This window comes from Xiphophorus maculatus, chromosome 23 (assembly GCF_002775205.1).
Source record: "Xiphophorus maculatus strain JP 163 A chromosome 23, X_maculatus-5.0-male, whole genome shotgun sequence".
NCBI classification, from domain to species: Eukaryota; Metazoa; Chordata; class Actinopteri; order Cyprinodontiformes; family Poeciliidae; genus Xiphophorus; species Xiphophorus maculatus.
Genome location: NC_036465.1, coordinates 14,212,760 through 14,239,760, shown reverse-complemented (window position 1 = coordinate 14,239,760; position 27,001 = coordinate 14,212,760). Strand labels below are relative to the sequence as shown.

At 39.3% G+C, this 27,001-nt stretch overlaps 1 protein-coding gene across 1 annotated transcript; it reads right to left on the bottom strand.

Moving 5' to 3' along the window:
• Positions 1–84: 84 nt before the first annotated feature.
• On the bottom strand, positions 85–26,196 carry slc16a2 (solute carrier family 16 member 2). The gene is made up of 7 exons (XM_005806800.2): positions 24,955–26,196; positions 13,512–13,656; positions 12,482–12,974; positions 11,336–11,479; positions 8,693–8,921; positions 6,360–6,626; positions 85–6,252 (listed from the first exon to the last, which is right to left on the bottom strand). Exons 1-6 carry the CDS (start codon positions 25,373–25,375, stop codon positions 6,376–6,378), a joined length of 1,683 nt encoding a protein of 560 aa, XP_005806857.2. The 5' UTR covers positions 25,376–26,196; the 3' UTR covers positions 85–6,252; positions 6,360–6,375.
• Positions 26,197–27,001: the final 805 nt, after the last annotated feature.

Sequence of the window (27,001 nt, the reverse complement as noted above, 5' to 3'; positions counted from 1 at the left end):
ATACTTTCCAGATGCACTGTAGGTATGGATAATAAACCTTCTCATCTGAATGACACATGAAAACAAAGAATTTACAACAGAAGATTCAATTTTACACTTTATTGAAAGTTTAATAGAAAAAAAAATGTGACTCTTTTGATGAGGATTCAAAATTATAACAAAACACAAAGACAATTTTTCCTAGCAGCATGACTTAAATTCCCAATCTAATGTGCTTACTGACCATGTTAGATAGATCATGTTGTACATTGGATTAAACAAAAAGATGAAACGGTAGAGCTGGTGTGGGACAGAAGCTTGCAGCTTTGCAAAGTGCGGAGAGGCAAAAGAGGCTTAGTTTCAGCAACCTGCTGGAGTTTACAGAGAAAGAAAGCTTGACAGACTTCTGCACTGAAAGTCTCTGCATATTTCAACATGTAAGGCTGCGGGAAGGCCTGGGCTGAACATGAACGTAGGACCATAAACAACAATGACCAGCAAAACCAAACGGTAACTGTGAAAACATATCTACAGCTGGAATAATGGCAACACACATATAAAAAGTTTGTAGTTTCTGGTACATATGAAAAACACAGAAAGGTTCACATGGTATTCAGAAATTCAGATCTTTACTGGCAAAAATACACCAGAGTATTCTTGCTGGAAGTCCGGCAGTCTATGAAGTGCAGACATGTTGTATATCATGGCTCAGATTTCTAACAATCGGTCCTTCAGCTATCGGTTTCAGGTGTTTGTGTGGTTTGGAAGTGAGGTAAAGCACACCAGTTAGAAAGTAAAGCAGACTGAGGTCAGAGGAGTCCAGAGGAATGGCCCGCTGCACGGCAGAATAACAAGACCGGGGTGTTACAAAAAGTCTGGACTCACTTCAAGCCGGTGAGTCCGATAATGAGATGAAACTTAAGAGGCCAGCTTCTTCCTTGTGGCCGCTTTTAAATAAGAAGAACAGATGAATTGCTTAAACATACAGCTCAAACTTTTTCAAGTTCACCCGACCTGTTTAGCATGAATTCCAGAGCGTTGCAACAACTGGGGATTTTGCCCTAGGGAGGTTTTACCTTGTCACATGTCAAACGGAGCATGAATTATATCTGCAGGTAAAAAGAGCGACTTGAAAGAAATACAAAGAAAGGAAGCCTGGGTACTTGTTAATTAGAAAAACACATGTTCAAAACTATTATAAAAACTAGTATTAGTGTTTGGTGCTCATTAAAGTGAAACACAAGAGGCCTCGCTGTGAGTATCTACTGCAGCTCGTAGCTTTCGATGCTGAATAAACATTTACAGTGCTTTGCAAAAGTATTCTGGCTCCTTGAACCTTTCCGCATTTATTTTTGTTTCAAACACAAACCTCAATGTATTTCAGTGGGACTTTATGCAACAAACCGACAGACTGGAAAAGTTGCAAAAATATGAAAATTGTGGTTTAACGTCTTTTTACTCTGATACTACATGAGGTTCAGTCCAACCAAAAGTTACCAAATAAGCAAACAGACTCCACCAGGACCTTGAAGTAGTATGGCACAACTGTGAAGCCTACCAAGACACGGCCATACATCAAACCTGACAGAACAGAAAAAGACACACTATGCCACAGGTGTAACACGGTGGTGGCAGCATCATGTTGTGGGGATGCTATCGGCAGGAACAGGGAAGCTGGTTGAAGATGTGGATCAAATGAATGGGCCTAAACATCTATGGTTTAGATGAAAACATAAACATTTGTTTGAATGTTTCAAACAACAAACACACCCATGTCAGTGTGAAACATGGTGATGGCAGCAACATGCTGTGGGATGAACACAAACATCCCCATGGAGGAACAATTGTTAAGAGGCTGGGAAAGATTTGAGATTCACATCTGGAAAGCAACTATGAATTTGACCATTTCATTGTAGCTCTGACAGGATGATTAAGCCACCATCTTTTGTTAGAATGGCCTAATCAAAGCTTGAGTTAAATCCAATTGAGAATTAGTGCCAAGACTTGAGAAATGACTTCTGCAAACGTTCTACATGTAATCTGACTAAGCTTGAGCTATTTTGCTGAGAAAATAGACAGTGGTCTCTGGTAGTGATATCACAATAAACACCTGCAGCTCTAGTCTATACACCACTTTGTGTTGGTCTGTCACATAAAACAATAAAATGCACTGATGTTTGTGGTTGTAATGTGACAAAGTGCAAGAGCATGAACACAGTTCTAAGGCACTGTATCGTCAGGAGTCTGGCGTATTCAGAATTCAACAGTCAGAGTAACAGGACAAGTGATGCTGCATAGACAAAAGAACTTTGGCAAACTAAACTCACACACACCTTCGCCCATCCAAATGCTTTCTATCACTCTACATCCACTTCGTTCCTTCACCATTATATATTAGCTCTAATCTTCACAGATAAGCCAGGACAGCAAATCTCCTGCCAGCACTTTCAATGCAAACAGCAACAAATCATAACTCAAAACCATTACGAATTACATCGAATCAGCTCCATTTCCTGTTTTAAATCTACAGTAGTTGATAAAAAAAAGGAGCACCTGGTTGGTTCTAGACGCTAAGTGAAAGTGAAGTTTGATTACTTTTAAGCGGGGACATGCAGGGATTCTTCAAAGTTAAAAGCAAATCCTGTTCTGGTGTGCAGCTTGGCCACCTGCTAATGACACGGTTAATGTAAGGCAGATTTCCATTCAAGGGTTTTCACAGGTTAACGCTTCACCACTTGGTTTTAGTCCAAGTGACTAAACAAGAAACGACTTGTGTAAAAAGACAGAGGTGAAAGCTGACGACTAACAAAGTGACGACAAAGTCATTATAAAACAGGGCAAACAATAACCACTCAGACCATAAACAGAATCTATACAAGCTATTAAATGGCAGCTGGTTTCACATCAATGTCCTACTTTATGGCTGCCAGAAGATTTGGCCCTTTGGACAACTTTTACACCCCTAAACGTTTCCCTCAATGTGTGACTGTAGCGACATTGGGCCCTCCTTTACTTACAGGAATAACTAAGTGCATTGTTTAATTCCAACATAATTGAATATTTTTGCTTCGGTGCAGGAGCTAAATATAAACACGCTTCTGTATTTATTTCAATAAAAATATTTCACACAATCGAAACAAAAAAACAAAATCTGCAAAGGGCAGTTGTTTACTTATGCAGTTTCCATGCAGCTTTTATAGGCAGCATCTTTTGCAATTTTGTTTCACCACAAAACTTAAAAAAACTTGTCGGCAACTCAGTTTAAATGAACCCCAAAGCTTAAAAATGTAGTCAAACCGGTGTTTCTGATCTCCTGTCTTTACAGTCAAGTGTTTCTATTGATTAATTTAAGGATATTTGACATTTATCTAAATGTTTCTTTAGCAAAAGGACATAAAAAAGACCATCCTACAGATGCATAGCAGGGACATTTAAACTGTGAGCATAAAAGTAAAAGCCAAGAGCTAATAAAGGGAAAGTCAAGAGGCAGAACAAAAACGTTGAAAGTAAATGTTGGCATGATCAATGAACGGCAATTGGTAGAACTGTGGTTCACATAAAACAGAAATACAACACACAAACAGAAAAATACCACAAATGGAGAATGTCAGAATGATATTCAACTGGACTGCGGAGGAACATTTGATTACTGAGGTATAAGTGTTCAGGAACCGTCGGTCGTCTGGCGAAGCCAGCAGGAAACCTCTCAAGAGAAGGTTTGTGTAACTTTCAGGCTGCACACTGTTACAGCACAGCAGCAGACCTGATGGTAAAAACATCTAAACAAAGAGGGAAAGTTAGCTAAGCACCACAGCTTTCCCTTTTCCCCACTTCACCCTTTGCTGTTCCTGTTTTATCCGATCATAATGCTTGAGTAGTGCAGCGTTGCTTCTAGTCTACAGTGCAGCAGAAGCAGGTGGTCCCAGTGAGAGAAATAACTGCAAACTGCCCCGTTAGGATCGCCAGGGGTGTGATGTTGTGTTTCATTACTGCCTCAACAATACGCTGTGCCCTCCACTGAGTCTAATGAAAAGCAGCAAATTAACACAATTATCCAAGAAACGGCCCAAGCTTGTCTCGTTTGGCAACGTCAATTCAGGAAGTCTGCAATCAAAATAATCAGCTGGCACAACCAGCCTCAACCTTAAAACTAATGAGTAACATTGCAGTGGATCAGAACTTTTTGTGGACGACGGTTTTTCCTTTCAGACAATCTGGAATCACATTTAGATGTGCAGAATTTGGGCGAAAACAAACAAAAAACCCTGTTTTGTTATCTTCAGGACATTTCTGCAGAGTTATGGAGTCACTTCTGAAAGGAAGGTACATCATGTTTTGTTCTTAGACTATTATATGTTCTAACATATTTCTTATTCAAAATTAATATTGACAGGATTGTGTGAGCTGATGTTTGCTCTGACATGACACCACCTGCTATTCTTCCTTTGACTGCCTAAAGGGCATATTTTATATTTTAGAAGCATAAAATATAAAAACTCCTAAGTATAGAAAAGAAAGAAAATCAGTGAAATATAATTATTCAGAAATTAAACCACATGGTTTGCTAATATAACGTACGCAGGTGACCGCTGGCATTGCAGTAACTAGACTGGTCAGAACCAGAGGAAAAATTTAAATATGCAAGAAATATTTTAGTGTTTAAAATGACAGTTTTTTACCTGCAGGTTACAGGTAGAGGGGGCTTTAGAATCCCTTCATAAGGTGACGGTTTAATGAGTATCTCAGGATACCGTTCTACTGTCTGGAGTGGATATTGTTTGTTTCAATGCCAGTTTGGTTGCAGAAGTAACATTATCAGTCTTTGGTAACTTTGGCTCCAATTTGATTTTTCTCTTGTTTTTATTTTTTCTTTTCTCTATATTATTTCTCTATTTCGGCCATAACAATGAATTTAGCCATGAAAAGCTACAAGTGATAACACAGCTGAAAAGGAGTAAGTGTAAAATTATTATATATGCTGTTTAAAAGTCAGAGTTGAGTAATCGTACGTTTATAAAAGCACTGAAAAGTCCCACAACAGGAGATTAGTGTTATTTACTGATCTATCAATGTTACATTATGGTAGCTCAGCTGTCTATTGGTAATTAACCTTGTGTGTGCACGAACAGTAACACACATTTAAAAAAAGAAAATGTTTAAACTTTTACATTATTCCAACGTATTGTATGTATTTAAAATAAAAAAGGTTATTGAAGGAATACTAGATCTCTCTTAACTACTCCATAATTGAGTTCCTTTCCACTAAAACAGCAAAATAAAGTAACAGTTGATTATTTTTCAAAGCTATCAGAAACATAGTGAAAGCCGATTTATCTAGCACCTTATTAAACGTAGAAAAGATAGCACAACGGAAGGTTTGATGAGTAGATATCAATAATATGCTCAGCCTATTATACATTTGACTGTAAAACCAAACTTGTACCCATGCAGTGACGAGGAACGGATCAAAATTGAAAAGAGAGAACCGAAAAAAAAAAAAAAACATGTAACATACTACCAGCTGCCAGATCTACACATCTGTCTCCTGAAAGAGGACGGCTTCAGGAAACAAACCGTCCTGATCGCAGAGCGATTCTGACCCCACCTGTTCCTACAGCGTAAAGGTCAGGACCTAAAAGTTGTCTGCAGCTAATTCGAGGTGATTGTGTTTAGTGGCTCATCTGTGAGAGGAATAGCCCATTTTCTGGTGGTTTGGAAAGAAAGCAGAAGCTGCAGAATAAACTCTAAACCCATGAAGCTAAGACTGTTTAGGAAATGCAAACTAAATAAAATGGATGAGCTCTTAACATAAACGTGTGAGGTTCAATACATAGAAACTGCAGAAATTACATAGAAAATGCATCTCTCGTCTAGCTTTTCATGTTAAGAATGAATTTATTTAAAAAACTAAAAAAATAAAATTATTGTAAGATAAATGATGCAGAAGAATCTACTGCTGATCTCTCTTCTCTCCCTCCTCCTTGGAGGTTTGTGTGTTTTTACACAGTTCTGAAGAGAAAACTCTTCTCGTTGACAATGTGTTGCATTCATCCAGCGCTGAACCCCCATCTTCTGGCCCTCCATGCTGGTTCTAGCTGGCGTGCGCTTCTGAACTTTGCTTTGCACAACAAAAAAAAAAAAAAAGCAAACAACCGGCAGAGATTTGGAAGGGTTAGAGATTATAGGTAAACCAGAAATGAAGTCCAAAGGTGAGACTTCTGTGAAAGATACAGGCGATTCAAGGGATGGAAAAAGTGCTGGTGGGCTGAATCCCTGTAAATACAAACAGAAAACCAAAAATGACAAACAAATACTGGAAATAAAAAAAAAGAAAAGAAAAAGCTTCTTATTAACACTTGCAGGTTTAAACAGGATGTTACCTTTGTAAGACGTGACTCAGATGTGTGTCTCTACGTCTGTGTAACCAGGCAGGATGTCTCCGTTGGAGCAGCTCTTGGGTTCCCCAGCAGGTGGGGTGGTGGGCAACATGTGGACAGTCGTCAACTTCTCCTCAGACGACTCTTGGTTTCGCTGGATCCTGCGGTGGATCAGGGGCACAAAAAACAGCACCACGCCCCCAATCATAGGAGGTACCCCAGCCAGGGAGAAAGCTACTGTGTAGTTGCCAAAGTAGCCATGAAGAAGACCTGTGAATAGATCCACAAACGAATATTAAACATTGTTTACTCAAAGTAGTAAGGAAACATTTTAAAGGTTTTGGGGTAGGAAGACTTGCAGGCTTATTTTGAGCTATTTGTTGCTCATTTTCTCCACATATGCTCTTGGAAATCTATAAATACCCCTTAAATGTTTGCGTAGCTTATAATGGCTAACTTAATCTCATTCTAAATCCAGCTGTCCTGTGAATTTCTGTGAGGTTGGATAAATAAATCTAATGAGCAAGCAACACCCTGAAGATTAAAATGAAGTTATAGAACAAAGTTTTGACTGTTTCAAGGAGCATTGTTCAACCTATTATCTATAAATGGAAAGGATGCGTCACAGCTGCAGAGATACTCCGCTCAGATGTGAGAATCTGTCAACAGCATAACTTTTACTTATGCTATTATGGCAGAGAAGGAAATAGAAAGCCATTGTTGAAGCAAAGCCAAAAGAAATCCTCTTTAAATCTCTACAGCTAGACAGAGATTTAAAGAGGCAAAAGCAAATTAGGTGGATTAGCAGTATTTGCTAACAACTGATGGTGTCATCCAAGACAAGCTACTGTGAAACACTGTCTCTGCTGCCCAGAAATTGAGTTAACATGTCATGATTAACAAAAGTGTCTTCAGTCAGAAGCTTCTTCTGATTTGTTGCAAGCTACCAGAGATCCTTCCTGCTGACAGAATCAACATCCACAATTACTCTTTGAAGAATAAGGGTTTACTACAAGTCACTTATTGAACTCAGCAAATGTGTGGAAGAAGGTGATTCGGTAAGATGGGATTAAAATGAAACATGATTTTCGTTTCATCGCAGTTTGAGGACAACTGATTTAGAGCAAAGAATAACTATGTGTTGGAATGGCCCAGTCAAAGCCCAAAAATGAACATCTCTGGCGAGATTTGCAAAGTTGACATTCACAGATGCTCTCCGGTCAATCTGACTCAGTTTCAGCTGCGTTGCTACGAGGAGTAACAGGATGTCAAAAACTCTTGGTTCATGCAAGGCACATTATTCTCCCATCAAGTCAAAGTGTGAAATTGTGCATCGTCTTGTTTAACACACAGCATCCACTTTTCTTTCCTATTGTATGATATCTTGAATATGGATTTGTCAGACAGCTTTTTGACAAGATCGGTCTGTTCCAAACGCATCCAAGCTCAGAGAGGTAGACCGTAAAAATGAGGCCCGGTCGTTTGTCAGCAAAGTTTAAGCAGAACTTCAGCAGCTTTTTTTGCTGGCTTGCTCTTCTGCACAAAAAGGTTCAGCACTGCATCAATGGTGCAATCAGGTCCATGAGTGAATAGAGAATGGGTAACCTGGACAACAGAGCGGAACAACATTTAAACGTTTCGGTGCAATAATTGTCCTCATTCAGACTGGATCCTTGTCAAGCCGGACCTTTTATTTCAGCAGAACAGAGGGACAGTGTGTGTATTTAAGCAACGGAGAATCATTTAAGATGGTTCCAAGTAACTAAAGTGACTATTGAATAAATTTCTGACCTATTAGAACATCTGCATTTAAATTGCAGTCAAAGCTTTAAGGATTTACATCATTATTTTGCTGTAAAGTTACAAATAAATTTTACATAAGATGGTTTATCATCTGAAGTCCGACTCAATAACTGAGTTATGTGCTAAAGCAGAAAGTAAAATCTGTATCTGAACCTAGAGACCTGCAAGACAGAGTAAAACCACATCTGAGTCATCAAATTAGTTTTTAGTGGTTATAATTTCAGGAACCATAAGAGGAGCATCTTATCTTATGGCGGTAAAGGACTGACTTCCGACCTTGTTTGTGCTTTTAACCTCAACACAAATCCTTTGAGAAGCCTGCAGCTGGCCTCAGTCCCAAACGTCTATAAATGCAAACCATTGTATAAGCAGCAAGGCATTTGTCCCACTTTACCTTTACTTCCGACATATTGTCTTCCCTTGTGTGGAAGTTTTTCCTGTAAACAGCAGTCAGCTTAGGTTTTGCAACAATGCATTCCTTATAGAACACATATTACCACTCAGAAGTGAAATAAAGAAATAAAGACTCGCACCTGCAATTGGTGGGCCTGCCGTCATTGGGAGGGACATAAGGCCCAGAAGGTAACCTATGGCTTGAGAGGCCTGCATGGGGCCAACCAGCTCGAAGGCGATGGGAGCCATCATAGTGAGGAAGCAACCATCACAAAGCCCCAGGAACACACACACCACCACCAGCGCCTCGAACACCGCGCACTGAGGAATCATCATGGACATGAGGCCCAGGGCCATGAAGGACGCCACCTGGAAGAGAACATTTATAATAACTAACTCTCTTGGTTAAGCTCTTTGTTCTGTGGGAAATAATCTGCGATAAAGAAATCCAAATCTGAGGAAATCTCTGAACCACATCATGAGGTCTGAAGGCTCTGTGGTATTTTTATCAGCGCTTTAAGCATTAGTTAGCTCAGATTCCTCCAGTCACTTAATACCGCCTAATTCAAGTAAGCTCCAGGTCTGTGACAATAATACTGTGAAGAGAGATGGAGAGGTTGTGTGTATTCACAATGAGCTAAAAGTGTTACTGTAAACCCTTCATAGTCACAGGCAAGACGCTCTAAGAAGGGTTCAGCAGTGGATAAAAACATATCGAGGCTGTCCAACTTTACAATCTTACCCTGCTCATTATAATTTACACACTATTGCTAACCCAATTAAAATATAATTTACATACCAACAGAATGGCTACAAATGATAATGAGGCTTTAAAGATATATTTTTATGATTAAATGTCACTTTTCTTTATTAGAAGTGATAGGAAAATGTGACTCAACTTTAACACATTTTACAAATAACACTTGCTTTATTTATTATTATTTTAATTGTTTATCTAATTATTAATTTGTAGTCTCAACATTGCAAATGCAGGCTTAAGTAAATAAATACAGCAACATTAAACATAACTACACATTTGTGTACCTATCAACAAAGACCTGTGACTACTCTGTTCATCAGCAGTGGTAAAGTTAATTTAAATGGGTTGATTTGTTGGAACAAAGGCAGTTTTTATGAATTCTTTGCCATTTTTAAAAAGGTGAAATTCCAGAAATGTAATACATGCAGTACCTGCTTCATTCAGTCTGAAAACAGCTTTGATGTGTTTGGGGTCAGAGTTATGTTGTCATAATTTGAGGAGTAGAGAAAGAATTTGGAGGTCATCTTTTTGAGCAGAACTGGCAGCAAAACAGTCCCACAGGTTGATACTACCACCACCATGCTAGACAGTTAGTAAGGTCTTATTGAGTTTTAAAGCTTCCCAGTGACTCTTCCAAACATATGACAAGTCATTTTGGCCAAATAACTCAGTTTGTCTCCTCTGACCAAACGGTTTCTCCAGCAGACCTTTGACTTGTTCACGTGGGCAGCCTCAAATTTCATTCGTGGTTGAAGGAGTCTATTTTAGTGCGGGCATTTTTTTCTTGTTCAGCACCCTCTAAATCAGAGTTCATGTTAAACCCGTTTCACTGTAGACAGTGACACTGGAAACAGTTCCTGGGCTATTCTAGGGACATCTAGGCCAATTTCTGCCATCTGAGAATGACAGAAGGTTGTAGCTACTGTACACTCACAAGAAACTGGCAGGTCTCTGCAGAAGAGAATCAAATAGGAGATGCTTTTTATTTTTTATTCTTTGCTGTCAAATATTTACAGACAGCAGAGAGAATTCACTTAGAATAAATATTTCTCAGCCCAGTTCTTCTTGTAAATGTAAATATTATGAAATGACGTCTGCAAATGATTCTGTCAGATTGAGCCAGTCCATAAACTTTGTGCTCCTCTGTATATACGCCAGGGAGAAATAAACCCTTCTTGCTTCCGCCTGTTGTGCTTTGCCCCCTCCTGTTTTCTTAGAAGTGAACAATCAGTGCCAATAAGCAGCTACGTAATTCTCTGGTAGCAGTAAAGCTCCTTCACCTCTTAGTAGAGAAAGCATTTTGTAAAATGAACCTGTGAACCATAAATTATAAATAAATCATCCTTATAATTAAAAGACTGAATTTCCACACTAGCAGAAGGTGAAAACATTACACAGCAAAAAATATTATTTTGAATAAGATTTGAAAAATCATCTTTACCAAAACCAATAATATAATTTTAACTTCTTCACCTTTTGGACACGAACCTTAATGTACGATAGATCAACACAAAGTAGCACATAGTTGTGGAGTGGAAGAAAAATGATGCATGGTTTTCAATTAAAATGTAAAAATAGAGGCATTTGTATTTAGTCCAAAGGAAGACAGCAGACAGGTTGGGGACAAAATGGTGGAGAGGTTTACAGCAGGGTGAGGTTTCTTTTCCAGGTTTGACAATCTGATCGAGCTTTCTTCAATTCATCAACTGAAAGTGGAAAGAGTAAAGCACAAATGCAAACCACCAAGACAGGCATCCACCTAAACTGACAAACAGAGCATTGATTAGAGACTTTAGAGGAGCTCCAGATATCTATAACTCAGGTGTTTACACAAAAGTTTAAAGTTAGGTTTACAGTCGATGCATTGAAGTGGGCGCGAGGGTGCAGCCTGTTAGAATGACGTAAAATGTGGAAAAGCTCAATTAAATTAATATTTTTGCAATGCAATATTTTTGATAATGTTACAGCTTTCATAGAAACACAAAGTACTAACATCATCCCACATATTCCACAACTTCCTCACCTGCATGTAGATCTTCCGTAGACCAGGAATGAGGTCTCCGATCTTTCCAAAGGCAAGTCGTCCCACCCCCGACGACGCTCCGATGCAAACCAGCAGCACCCATTCCTTTTTATTCTCTTTGAACTTTTCCTTCACAAAGTTGATCTGAAATTAAACATAAAGTTAATATGCTGCACAGGCTTCTGCACAACTTTTCACCTACAACAAAGAAAAAAAAAAAAACTAGAACTATTCTGTGGGAAGAAGAAATTGTTCATCTCCAGCCCCAAATCAAGGCCTTACAATAACAAAATGTTCTCATCAACAGACCTTTAGAACAGCTGAACAGGAAGAGCCGGTACATATACATCACATTCCCTCACTCCCCTTTAGCCATAACCCCCCAAACCAGGCCCAAAACATGAAACCGCCCTCTGAAGTCTTTCCTGAGACTCCTGGTTCTTGTGAAATATTTGCTCTGCTTTGAAGAGCTCTACATCCCTCAGTGGCCATAGGATAAGCATGTTTAGGGACACAGAGAGGCCATACAGGAGAGGCTTCCTGAGGTGGTCGAGCCAATACAAAGGCCGGGGCTGTGTTTACATCTGGGCCCGGGCCTGAAACAACAGGCCGGTCAGAGGGAGGCCGGAGCTGGAACATCCGACATCTGGATAGAGGGAGATCGACTTCGAACCTCTGTGTTGAAACGTTACAGTTCATTCACATCCCTCAATATCTCACATTAAATTAGCTAAATTTCAAGGTCACATTTCGCAATCATGAAATCTAAACGGCTATCATCGTAAAAAGCTGAACAGCGCATGTTGATTTGGCAGTGATTCGACATTTTTATTATCACTGTAATAACACACTCAGTTGGACTAAATATTTATGTATTCGCAATAATAATGAAAAACATATAACATGCACGAACACCACGTCATAAAAACCATCCATGCATCCTCTGGTTTCCAGTTGACAAATTTTGAATATTTTGTGTCAGTCTATCACATAAAATCCCCATAAAATATATTTAAGTTAACCTGAAGAAAACAAGACACAGTATTTAACTAAACCATGCTTAAGACTTCAAAACAGCCAAAGTTGATGTTTTACTGTTAACTCTTGAAGGTACCAGAACACAATACTGAGGAGAGATTTTCTTACCAGATGGATATATGGCACAAAGTATCCCAGCACAGCTGTTGCTACTCCGAACGCCCACACCCGATACGTCACAATGTGAAACACGCGCAGGTTGAAGTACTTCCTAACCCCAGCAACGACCTTGCTCCACTTGCTCATCCTCTGAGCCGAGGCCTGGGTCTGGGTTTCAGCAGGGCCGGGGCCCATCCCCGGTGGGCCCTTGCCTCCCACGGTGGGAAGTAAAGGTTTGAATGTTAATGCCAGCAGAGCCTGCACCAGCATGAAGAGGCTGAGAATCTGGAAGGTTCTGCTAAGACCCAGAGGGCCAATCAATCTGTCCAGAAGAACTGGCAGTCCCATGGAGAAGAGGCTGGCTCCGGCCGTCACCACACCGTTGGCCAGGCCCAGTCGCTGCCGGAAGTAGTGACCTAGGATCACTAACGACGGCTGGAAGGCAAAGGAAGAGCCACAACCGAACAATATCCCATATGTGAAGTAGCGAAGGATTAGGGAGCTGCAAAAGCAAAGAAGAAAAGCTTAATTGTAAGAAAAACTGCAAAATAATCGCAAAAATGCTATCTACTATTAATAAAATATGTTTTCCAGTGGGAAGTATCCATAAATATTGCAACAGTTACAAGTTTATGGGCAAAAGTGAAAAAAAGTCTGTTGGGTTGGACCAAATTAGTGTTTTCATTGTGACCTATAAAGAGCAGAGTTCGTTTCTCTGGCTGGCTAAGGAGACTTTCCCCGCTGGACATTTGCTGTAACTTACCAGTAACTAAAGCTCAGCACATATCTTTTTATGTTCTTCTCTCAAAAATGTATTTCTCTTAAAAAGTCTTCATCGGTTGCAATGAAATAAAGATGCATGAAATGCTTCTTTATTTCATACAGAGTGAAATAAAGAAGCATTATTAATGTTAACATGTTTTATCATTTTATCAATTTTTGACTAAATTAAAGTGCAATCTGTCTTGGTACAGTATGTCTAAGTGCAGAAAGGTGTAAAAATGCATTGACTATGCAACTGTAACTATAGGCATCTTACTTTGCAAATGATGTTGTGAGAAGCCCTATAAAAGCCACTGTCGCCCCACAGACAGCGGTCTTCCTGCAGCCGAAGTGGTCCGTGAACATGCTGACCACAGGAGAGCAGAAGAAGATCATGCCCATGGCCAGGGCCCCGACCCAGGCTGCAGAGCGAGAGCAGAGAGGAGACAGAACCATCGTTAGAAACATGTGGAAACCGCATGTGTTGTGGCAATCACTGAAAGTAAATATGACCCTGGGTGACCACAGAACAAACACCAGAGTCCTTGCACCATGAATTTTTTGTTTTTATTTCATAATTAAAACCCTGTGGGCTATTGTTATGTATAACTATGGATCAAAGGGCACAGTTTGCTTTTAATCCATCACATACTGCTTGGACTTGGAAGAAATTCATACAAAATGGCTTTCTGAACAGCTAACCAGCTTTAGTGTGTGCAACGTCTGTCAGAAACTGGTGGAAAAAAGGAACCTGAAAACCCTGCTTTTTTATAATCCTTTCTGAATGTGGCAGTTTTCTGATTACCACATGAGACACATTGGTAAAAAAAAAAAACACTCTTGCATCAGTTTCTTCGCATGTTTTCAGAACATTTACGTTTGCCCTACTTTTTTATTCTATAAGGTTTTTGAACAAATAAAACCTGTGATTTCAGTGGAAGCTGTAGTGAAAGGAAGACATACAGTATACCTCATGTCTGATTATGTACTTTAGCTTCCTTAGAGGAAGTTCAAACAACACGAATGTGACACAAATATGAGATTTCTAGAAAGTTAAAGGTTTGTTTTTCAGCAATTTAAGTGGATATCTAATAGTTTAACAGTTTCATAATAAAGTTTTTTATAATGTTTTTATTTTATTCTGCTTAAAGATCCTGCACAGTGATTGTTTAAGACCTAAAATGTCATGTCAGACAACATTACTACACAGTAGTGGATAAATAACCAATAAAGTATTGAAAAAGATCAACATGCTTCAGTTAATACAAGTTTAAAAATGTAATTTAAAATGATTTAAAAAAAAAAAAAAAGTTTAATATTTTTTGGAGTTTCACATAAATATGTTTTTTTTAGTGTCTTGACAGATCAAAAAGTGGCTCAAAGTGTTTTTGTTAAGTATTAAGCAAGTGTCCAAGCAGAACAAGCCAAATGGCTCTGAGACACAGCGCAGAGCAAACAAAAACACATGCCTGATTCAAGTCTCCAGGGGAGCAAAGGTAGCTTGAATGTCTACCAAGCTGGTTGTGATCTAACTGATGCAACAGGTCATTGGAAAAAGGTGACGACCTCGTCTGACTTCTGTGCAGTGAAGTGAAACATGAGCTTAGGAGGGTCATCGCTGTGAAGCTGGACATAAACATCCTGCATGTTTCTGCTCGACTTCTGAGCCATTTCTGAAATGATCTTCCAAGTTTTTAAGGAGGAACGTTTTCATCCCACCATGGAGCTTCACAAATTCAACGTCAAATATGAGTTTACCTTCGTCTACCCTTCTCTGTCAACTATTTTTGTCACCGTTAGCTTAATATTTTCTGCATAATTTCCTTGATGACATACAGGGTCAAATATTCTGCGAGCTCAATCAGAGCTCTCTTAGATGACAGATATGAATGCCAACAGTGTTGAAAGTTTCTGCTACAGACATTATTTTGACAGCGTTTCTCAAATCTTCTCAAGCAGCTACTCAGTTTACCAGCGTCAACACTTTCTGGCAGGAAAGACCACAGGCATGTCTCTTCCTCAAACACTCTATGTGTTTACTTCAATGTGGGCCAACACTGTTCATTTTCATCATCCCCATGTCTGAGACAAATATTTGTTTTACATACATTGTTTTATTTTGCCACACAAGACTGCAATGCACTTACAGTTTAGGTCAGAAGTTTACATTTTATTAAAAATGTGAACTAAACCATTGATTTTGGGCTTTAGATATTTAGTTTGCACGGTTCTTTTTCCATAGTGAAATTATTGCATGTTACACAACCGTGATGAGTTTCAAAAAGAAGACTCCATGCAGAAATTTGAATACTGTGAATCTTCTCTAATCCGCATAGAGTCAAATTTAAACATTAAGGATTTAATTAATTAAATTAAAGTAATATTTTGTTGTATTAATTGTAATGAAAAAAGTGATAAAAAAATATATTCACAACTTTTTTGCAATCTTTTTGGGGCAGCCATAAACCTACAAACACAAATACTGCTTTTAAAAACTTAAATCTTTGTAGCAAGGTTGCTCAGGAGACAAGTTACATAAAGAAATGTGTTTTTCATCAATAAGCTGCACACACAATCTGAATTTAATTAGATTTTTGAATTCACTGACGCGTACTAATGATCGCAGGGAACTAAGAGGGGAAAGTATTAAAAGTAACAAAGACGACAACACAGTAGACCCCCTATGTTCGAAAGGATTAGAGACCACAGCAGCCTGCAAATAGCTAAAATCTGCCAATACTTGAGACCACAGCTAAAAATATTCATAGATGCCTATATAGATCAGACATCAAATATACTTTAATGTGCATTAATATGCAGAGTGAAAATTGTCTTAGTACTATCACAGAAATATTGGCTGCTTTGCAAATACCAACCAATAGCATGTCAAGTAGCTTTGAATCTAGGTATTTAAACGTCCCTTGCTGCATTTTGAAATATCAGTGAAATCAGCGAAAAGGGAAATATTCCACAAAGTATCTGGAGTTTTGGTCAACAGAAAAATCTGCTAACAGGTGAATACTGAACCACGGACAGGCAGGAGTGCACGCTACAATCTCTGTTGGCAGGTTTCACACAACATTACTCAAAATTTTTATCATATTAAGAAATTTTTTATGATAAACAATGTGTAACATGTACATTTATTGTATGTTTATCTCAACTATAGATAAACATCGTAGTCATATTTGGATAAATGTCCCTAAATAGAAACCTTATGCTTTTTGCAACGGTTAATGCATTTGTCAGCGGTTGCTCTAACAATTGTGGATGGATATTAGACTTCATATTGGCAGATTAGGTGGGTTCTTCAAAACTGGTTGATTTGGTGGAACTGACCATCTTTTAAACAAAATCCACCCAAAGTTAGTAGAGATAAGATCGGGCTTCATGAAAGCCATTCATCACATTTAATCTAACCCTTCCAAAACTGGCATTGACAAATGTTTGGAATCATCTTCCTGTTGGAACAACAAAATGTGTCCAAGTTTCAAAGATCTTCACCTAAATGAAAGGAAATTTGGTCCAAATGTTCAGGAGCCAGTCAAGAACCACAAACGCTCAAGTCTGGCCCAAACTGAGAACTGTGGGTTAGCTAATGTTGCCTTCAACAATAAAGCAAGTTTTATATCAGCATGGAAGGTGGTAATCAAGAAAGAAGTCCCTTCTACAAAATCAGCACCTTCAATTACAATGGAACTTTATAGGTCCTCACATGGACGAGTCAAATACGGTATGGATAAATTGCTTAGGTCAGGAGAGAAGAAGATGAAGCTTTATGGCCACAATTACAAGAATAATCTTCGTACTGGAAGAATAAGACCACTGCCCCAGGTTGTAAGCATCTTTATGATGTTAAGGATCTGTTTCTCTGCCAGTGGCACAAGTAGATTAAGTGACGGTTCTCAAACCACCACTTAGGTGAGTTTGTTATAAGATTCTGGAGCGAGGTAAATTGCAGTCCTGCAAAAAGCATGTTAGCTAGTCTTTCTACTGTCAGCAACAATGAGGGGACACCTCCTAAACCAGGGGTGGGCACTCCCGGTCCTCGAGGGCCGGTGTCCTGCAACTCTTAGATGTCTCCCTGGTCCAACACACCTGAATCCAACAGCTGAATCTCCTCCTAAGTGCAGTCAAGTTCTCCAGAGTCCTGTTAACGACCTCATTATTTGACTCAGGTGTGTTGAAGTAGAGATGCATCTAAAAGTTGCAGGACACCGGCCCTCGAGGACCAGGAGTGCCCACCCCTGTCCTAAACATTGGGAGGCGCCAACTTCTCATCAACTGTATATGCCAAAAAGCAACTGAAAGCAAATTCAGAACTTGCACAAAGTGGGAAAAACATGATAAAACCTTCAAATCCATCAACGTTTTATCGACATAATGGCAGGATTGTCGAAATGTGATCAGAACTGGATGTTCTAGAAGGAAAACAATCCAAAAAACACAGCAGTACTGGCAGTGGATGAAGCAGGCTAGCATTAACCTTTTTGCATGGCCCCAACCTGAACGAACTGTACCCAGCAGAGTCCATTTTCAGAATAGAGTATGTTATGTGCTTCACGGGCTGGAGACAGAGATCCTTAAAAAAAAGATGGACCGAAGAGGCCAAAGAAGAAAAGATCAAACTCAGATTTTTCTTCCCCAAAACACTAAGACCACATTGGGGGTTTTTTCTTCAAGGTTTTATTGGCTCTAGTGGCCTTTATTTGAAAGTGAATTGACAGGAAAATGGGTAATGAGAGAAGGGGAAGACATGCGGCAAAGGTCACCAGGCCAGGAATCGAACCTGCGACTGCAGCGTTGAGAACTAAGACCTTCTTATGCGGGTTGTGCTTAACCCCTGCACCACCACAGCAGCCCCTGTTAGCGGCTTTGTTAAGAAGGCAGCATTCACTTGAAAGTTTAAAACCACAAACCCATATTTCAGTGCTATGTGCTGCTAAAGCACAAAATGAAACCCACCCGTCACCCAGCAACGCCCAAATAAAAAAAGAAACCCTTTCTGACTAAAGCAAAAGTCTGAGAATAAATGGAGTGCAGCGTTCTCATTAGAGAGGACTAGAGGACTCCGAGACAAAAGGAAAAAGAACACTGTGAACTGAACTTGCAATAAAATAGAAAGGTGTGTGTTTCTGTGTGGGCTCACAAGCTCTTCGTTCTGCTTAGACACATTCTGACAGCAGGTATTTCAGACTTCCTCTGTATAAGCATTTTCTAGCACAGGAACTCTAAAATAGTTAAAGAAGCTTCCTCTAAAAAATGTAAAACCTTGTGCACATTTAAACAACGTCACAGTGAATGTTTCCAAGTTCTGTTTTCAGGCAGAGCAGAACAATCTCCATGTTTTTATGTGTGTATGGGAGTTCTTTGATCTACGCAATGCAAGCAGCTACACAGCTGTGCCTTCATAAACATTGTGCATGCCAAGCCAATCAACACTTTTTTTTCAAGCTGTAAGCAATGTGCAGTCCGTAAGAGCATGCACCCTGAGTCATTAATGCCTCTGACCCCTTTTTAAAACCGCCTGGTGATGAAACGTGCGTTTACATAACCGCAGCGTTCACAAATTAATCAACTTCACACAGAAAAATTCACTCGTTGACATGCAACTGCTGTTCCAGTCAAGCAACTAGAACTGATAAAGGAGCGTAAACTGCGTGGTTTTAGCATTAATGTTAGAGAATGAGCTCTGAAGGGTAATGCAAATAAATGAAAACTGTAGAGCGTAAAAAAATAATATTATCCACTTCGCACACACCAATTAAAATTTGATTTCATGCACAAGGTGTTGCCAAACAATCGGAAACAGCTCATTGTACAAATGCTCTCTGACGACATTGTTTGTAGCTCGCACAGACATAAGAGGAAATATTCAGTCAATGAAACAATGCAGCAGACTGCGGCTGGCATTGTGTGGACTTCTCACTGCAAGAGGGAAACAATAGCCATACATATTTTCGCACTATTAATGGAAACATGGATTTACACGAATATAGTGTTGATATGGAAAACATTTTCCTCAAGGCCAAATAAAACGTCCTCAGCAGGTGCTGGAGATGGAACATGCAGCAGTATGTGACGTTAAAAGTTATTTTGGTCTGAAACACTAACATGGTATTTCTAAACCTTTAACGACAGGAAATTAAGTTTAGGTAGAGATTTTCAGCTTTCTTTGGAGTCCTACCAATTGAATTTATGTTATGAGATTTAAATGAAAAAAAACAAGCTGTGGGTTTTTCGATAGAGAAAATTAAGAAATTACAAAATAATGCATCAAACGCACAGTACGCCTGAGTGAGCCACTAAGGCGTACCGTGGATCACAGATCTGTACACATACCGTACAGATGTAGTTAATGTGCTTAGGTTGAGATGCCAAAAAATGAAAGCTTAATAAATCCTTTTAAATCCTTTCCCAGATTTAATAAGAAATTTACTCTGCATTATTTAAATTAAAAAAGACAAATCAGTTTGAAGGTAAAACCATTAAAAATGGGAAGGTGCAATAACCCAGTAGCCAGCTACTGGGTTTAATGGATGTATGGCTGTATAATGTGCAGAAAAATCCATCATCTTCTGGATTCCAGATTTGGGGTCAAAATAACTACTTATGTAAATCTGTTTTCAATTTCATCTAGGAAAATAACCACACATCATGATGCTGCTACCACCAAGGTTTACAACAGTCACAATATTCTTTTGATGTTTTAATTTAGGTTAGTTTCATCAGAAACTCATTAATCAACAAGGTTTAGGGAGATTTTACTCATGTTTGGATGTTTTCTTTGATAACAAAAGGCTTCTGTCTCATTACTCTATAGCAGATTGCTGACAAACCCCAGTGTTGGTGTCTTGTTAGCCTCACTGATCAGCGTCCAGCTTGTCTTTTCGATAATTTTGGAGATGGTGACTCCATCTTAAAGTGCCCTGAATGATAAACATTGGTATAAAACTTTTGAGTATCCTTCTCCTGATGGATACTGTCTGCTCTGTTTCAGACAAATTTGTTCAGGTTCAAAAACTTCTTGCAGAGAAGCAGCAAACTGTGAAAAGCTAAGAGTCCAACGGCCTTTAATAAATTACAGGAAATCCCAACATCAGATCTTTTTTCACACGCTACCTGGATGTGATGACTTCTTTGGAGCAAACTTTATGTGTGTAAGAAACTAAAAGTGCTGGACAAACATTTGCAAAATCATCTGCAACAGATAAGAGGGGAGTGTCCTCAAAGAGCCTGAGTTCAAAAATTAGTATTGACAGCAGAAATCACTGGATGCTTCAGGGTTTTCCCCAGTGTATTATAAGCCTGGCAGATCGCCAGGCTAAGCTATACTTATTTATTTGAGTCTTTTTAAATTTTTTGCATTTTTCAAGTCTTTATAATTGGTGTTCAGATATTAATCTCCCAATCTTTCAATAACACATAATTATGAAGTTATATTTTCAAATTTCGTGTCAACTTTAAACATATTTTAACTCAAAAAAACAAACGAGCCGCTGGATGAATGACTGCCGTAGGACCCAACTACCGGGTTTAGCAAGTTCTCTGGGGGAAACCTTGTGCTTCATGACTTGTTTATTTGTTTCCGCTTTCTGAATGTTCCTAAGATCCTCATGATGATTAAAGATTCTTAGCTTCTCAAAGCTGCGAGTCGCTGAAAACTACCTGTTTGGATATCAATATTACTGCAAAACAATATGAGATATATGTGTGTTTACAAGTTGCAAAATATGTTTCAGGTTCTATCTCTAAATAAAGATAAATGTGTTTTTGATAAACAGAAAATTATGGTCAAGAGGACATTTGCTGGATGCATTTCCTTCTGCTCTCTTTCTCCAACCTTACTAAATAAGGTTCCAAATAAAAGACAAATCAAACACCCGCTCATAAAAACAGCAAATCTCTACCGTCTGTATCTATGTGCTCATATAACAGTGTGAAAGCTCATGAGACCATGATCCAACCTGAACCCATTCCCCTGCCCTCTGGAATGCCAGAAAGCCAGCCGTACCTTCGGTTCTGCCAACTTGGGATTTCAAGCTGCCAGCAGAGATCCTGGAGAAATCTCAGACTGCAGAGAGACAATTCAGCACCAAGGTGGACAATACACCAGAGGCTGTTCGGGTCATAATGAACTTGTTTGGACCCTGGAGAGTGCTCTCATTGTGCTTTTTTTTGAGTGCCCTCAAGAAAAGCAGATCACCTATTGATCATGAAATATAATGCTTGAGAATTTCCTCTAATGTTTCTGGTGAATGTAAAACCATCAAAAGATGGTCCATCTCTTCCTCGGTGCAAGAAAATCCAACAATTTTCTAATTGTCCCTTAACATTATGAGGACAGAAAAGGTTATTACAGTTAGTGCAGTTTATTGGTGCAAAACTTATTTGAGCTTCTGCTTATTTATTCCAGGTGGCATTAAGTTATAAATTGGCAAAAAGCCGAGGTTTGATAAATATTTTTACTGTGTCACGATATTTACACAAGTGAAATAAATAATTTATTATCAGACTACGAACACTAATCATTTAAAAAATACCTTTAAAACCAAAAAGAGACTATGTGTAAGAGGCAATTGTTTAATCAAAACTTTCATGAAAATGTTAAAAATTAGATTTGTTTTGTTTAACTCATGTTAAACTATATAGTTGGACTCAAAAACATGAATTAACACAAATTAATCACTCTGTTCCTATATATATTCATTCTTTGGGTTAAGATGATAAATATTCTCATTTTTGCTCTTGAGTCTTGAGTATGCTTTAGTACTGCTTGGTTTAATAATATGTTGACTTCATTTATTTTACTTATGTTCTGAATAGGGCTTCCAACTAGTTGACTTAACAATAAATACTGAATAAAGCAAATTTTAAACAGAGTAATCCAAGTTTGCTTTCTATCCGCCTGCTGCCTGTAAGTGTGAAGCAGCAGGTAGGGGAGGGGCAGAGTGGCTTTACTCTATTCTCAATAGAGCTGAGACATAGCAAATGCCACAGCAACACTTTTTCAACCGTATAATTAAAACACCTTTAAACCCCAAGAATAGAATAACAGATAAGTAACCGTAACCTTTAAAACACTAAAATAAATCAGTCATCATCCTCCCCAATTTTGCATGGACTTCAGAAGTTTCGTCCTGCCCCACTGTTGGCCAGAGCCAAGCCAAATAACACAGAGCAAGGCCGCACTATGACAACAATGGTGTAATTATACAGAACTATTTGGAAAATATACTTGGGCAATGCTACAACAGTTTTAGGAGCACATCTCAAGCTAGTCTGACTAGTTTCTACTTGCTTGGTGTCAACTCTGCCTGGAGTCATTACGATGCATTTTAAACAGATAAGCTGTTAGTCCAAACGTTACCAACAAAACGTCTAATGCAGTCTGTCAAAAACTTTCCAGCCTCCTTCCTTTCAAAAGGAAGTAACAGATTTGTATGAAAAGAGTGAGGAATATGTTTCTTATTCAACGCAGCGCTCCTTCTGCTCTGTTTCAGATCAGTAGCACAAAGTTCAAAATTACTTTAGGCGTTGATAAAAAATTAATCCGCCGCTCCTGTCGAGCCTTTCTTCTGCCCCCGTCTCACAAATTCCCCTGATTCGCAAACTGTGCAGTCGGTGCAGCGAGCTGTTTTGAACTTCTCTCCCTCGTTGGGCACACCCGTGTTACCCGGGGCTCGCTCCCCCACGAACATTAAAGCAGCACGTTCTTTTTAAAATGTCTTTTCTTGAAAACATTAGTCTTTCATGTTTGCATGTGAAAAGATTGGGAATGAAACTGTGACTGGCTACAATCACTGGGCAGTAACAACACCATCTGTGTTTCGCAACCCACCCACCCACCACACCACCATTTTACTGTTAAAAGAATTTATGCACACCCTGTTGTGGTATTTCAAGATTTCCTTTTGCATCCATGAAGGCCTGGTAAAATAAATATTTGAGATGAAGCATAAAAGTGAAACAGATCTTTAACAACCTGTAAAGAAAAATTTATTATTTTGGCTTCGCATGCTTTTTTAAAGTGATTCTCAATAGCCTTTCCACTTGAAGCCAAAAGAATGACTTTCAATTTCTGCAATACAGACACTGGATCTAAAGCAGCCACTCCAGTCTAAACAATTTCCTCAATGTAGGGTAAAAAAACATAGCATCCAACCAATTCACATTTATATTTAGAAAAATAATAACACAAGAGAAGGTCTTCGTTTATTTTTTTCCACACTTTGTCATTTATAATAATTAATAACAGGCAGCCATTTAATCTCCTCCCACACACGGCCTTGTACCATAGCTGATGATTGTGAAACACTTTAGAAAAATACCCTCCAGTGTTACTGTATGGTGAGAACGGGAAAGAATGAAAGGAGGAACCCAATGCCAAAAATAACACCCACAAGAAATAATTCACTAAGCAGCAGCTAACACACATGCATTTTCACCTTCGTATGTAGTCATATACCTGCAGGCTGAGTGACTACAATAAATTCAGCGCTAATATTTTGATCATAGCTATTAGTCAAGCGACCATAATATGTGCATATTATTGCGAAATAGAACTGCTGTGACTTTCCAAGCTGTAAGGATAAAATAAAATTTGCGCCCTGCTTCTGTCTTCTTTATACAGTTATTCATAAATCTCGTTTTATTTAATTATGTGTGCTGTAATTTGAAGCCTCAAAGTGGAAAAAAATCTATTAAAATTGTTCCCTGTTCACAAATTACAGCTAATTTCCAGCAGACTTTACTGCAGTGCTGCTACAGAACAAATAGCACACAGACGTGGTCATTTAAGGGCATTAGTGTTACTGCTTACAGGGTCATGTCATTACACCAAGTGTTTAACACTGCTGGAATAATCTCACATGGGAAATCTAAAATATTGTTGGGGCTTTGAAAAATGTGATGATATGCAGGGGTTGAGATTTTAAGCTTAAGTTTAAGTTAGAGACTCAAAATGCTTTCATCATAATATTGCTACATCTTAAAGTTTGTTTAAATAGAGGAAGGTTCAGAGTGACTGGAGTTTTCTCTGGCTGTATGACACAAAGTAACACAAAGTAAAGAATCCAGTTGCTGAGCACTGCCAGACAGCTCCCTGAAAGAAGGCTACTTCAGATCTCCCCCACTTACAAAACAGACATATTTGACTGTTTACCAGATGTTTATTCCATGCAAAATCAAAATAGCAATATAACTTTGCAATATTGCTAATAAATAAATAAAATCTGTAAATTAAATCTCTCTGTAATGTTAGGAGCAGTAAGAGTAATTGTGTTATTTTACTTAAAAACAATTAGAGTGTGTTGCTTATTTTTATTTAAACATTTTCTGTCTGTAAATATTTGGGTCAAAGCTATCCCATAAGAACTTCATGCTATCTTATACTTAAATAATGAACATACTAGATGCACATAAAAGAGAAAATACATATTATTTGGGAGACGTAATAATTTTGAGTTTAACAGAAAATGAAAGGGTTCAAGCATCAAAGCTTAAACTGAACCATTAAACTAAAAAAGTGATTTAATGGTTGTTTATGTACTGAAAATGGTTGGAAATTCCCGTTTTTATTATTTTTGTTTCATTTAACCAGCTGAAATAGATTATTCTGTATTCGAAGTAAAAACTGGTGAACATCTATGTTTTTAGGGTTGCTGGTGCATCTACATGTGCATCACCTGGGTCCACTTGTTGCTTCTTTTCGTACTCACCCACTTTGAACTGGGAGGTTTGGTCCTCCGGGTCTGTGTGCTCCTTCACCAGCATCGTATGGAGGATCCCGAAAGAGTTCTGAATCCCGAAGATGGATCCGTTGCACCAGGTTGCAGCAAAAACCACGAGCCAGCCCCAGCCTCCTTCTGGCGGGACAAACCCGAGTCCCTGGCTGTGCATCTCCAGCTGCACCCCAGATTCAGCATCAGGGGAGGCGGAGAGGGTAGGCTTGGACTCTCCGTCTATCAGCTGCACGGCACTATCCTCCTTCGCAGTTTTACACTCGTTGCCCGCCGGCTGTCCATCCTTGCTGCCGTCCGCCTCCGGGGGAGCATCTCTCGGCTCCATCTGAGGCTCTGCGCCCGGCTGCTCCGTCTCTGTGGACGGCTTCGCCTGAATCTCTATCCCGTTAGTCCCCATGCTGTCTGGACCGGAGGGGAGGTTACTGCTGGATTTTGGCGTTCATGCCCGGGATATAGGTCACTGACATAAGAGCAGCGATTTGAATAACAGATTTGATTGGCTATCTGTCAAACGTGCAAGACGGATGGTGGCTCACTGGCACACAAGCCTCCTACACGCCGCTGGAAGCCGAAGTCTGAGCGTCAACTTCTGAGAATAAACCCCAGCCTGCAAGCGCCACATTTCCCATTCTGGACTCCGTGTTTCCAGGAATTCACCGACCTAATCTTCCTTTCTAATATAATGCGTGTTCCCAGGAACTGCCCGTAGAGAGTTAACCCATATATTTATTTACTTGTACTACTGATTCCGCTCCGCGTCGTCTCCGCGCCGTGTTGTCACGCAGTCCGCAGCCGGTCCGTAACATCTCGCAGGCGGCGTCTCGCACCCCGTCTTTGCCGTCACACGTTCACGCTGTTTCGGATGCAGCTAGGCCTGCGTGGGTCCCAGCTGTGGGCTGTGTCGGCTCTCAACTGTCAACGCTGCTTCTGCCGTCATTGAGCTGCTGCTCGCCACCGCCTCCTCTCCCTTCCCCGCCGCGGGCAGGCGGTTGGAGCCAATGGGACAACTTCGTGGCCGTGACGGAAAGAGGCGAATATCGGCGAATCCACAACTAGCATGCTGTAGCTAACATACTATAGGCTAGCATGTACAATTGTAGCTTCTCAGCAGCTGTAGCTGTTAAAATATACCTGGTAAACCTTAAAGGTGTTAGGTTTAGACGTTATTATTGCATATCTGAAATCAGTCTTATACATAATGTATAAATGATTTTTTTATGTCTAAAAAGTAGACAAGAATCATAAAGGTGTCAGTTTCAACATAATAAACAACACAATCTCTTTTGAAAGGCAACATGCTGGTGTCTCTGTAAATCATATTATAGTCTGAAAACATTTATTGTAGTGATTCAATTCAGAAGTAAAAGTCATATTCATCAGGCATTTTTTTTCACTTGATTTAGATGCCAGGCAAATAAAACCCAAATTCAATTTAGGACTAACATTGCACAAAAAAAAAAAACAATTCAGATATGTAATGCTATGGTCGTCACTACTGGGTAATCATCATTGTTAGATAAACATTGCTACAGTAGCTGACTGGTTAATGTTTCCAAATATATTAATGAAAAGTTAACTGGAAGGAAGAAGTGTGGCGAAAAAAACTTTAACATTTGCACAAACAATAGCAGTAAACGTAACCTTAACAGGAATCCTTTCTTTTAAAAATGTTGGGATATTTCTGAGGGCTAAACCAAACATCTTCATTATAATTTTTGCACAAAATTATTTCACCTGCTAAATTCTGTGTATTTTGAGTTCCTTTCAAAATGAGCAGTTTTATGCAAATAAGCTGCTGCTGGCTGTGGTCAGTGTTTACATTCTCATTTTATGTGTAAAATGACTGCAACAAGATTTACAACCATATCTCTGACTCTGTCAGGCCCAGAAGCAGAAGTGAAGCCTCCTGCACAACCGTCAAAAATACAGAAAGGGGGCGTGCTGTGGTGGCGTAGTGGTTAGTGCGACCCACGTTTGGAGGCCTTGAGTCCTCAGCGCAGCCGTCGTGGGTTCGATTTCCGGA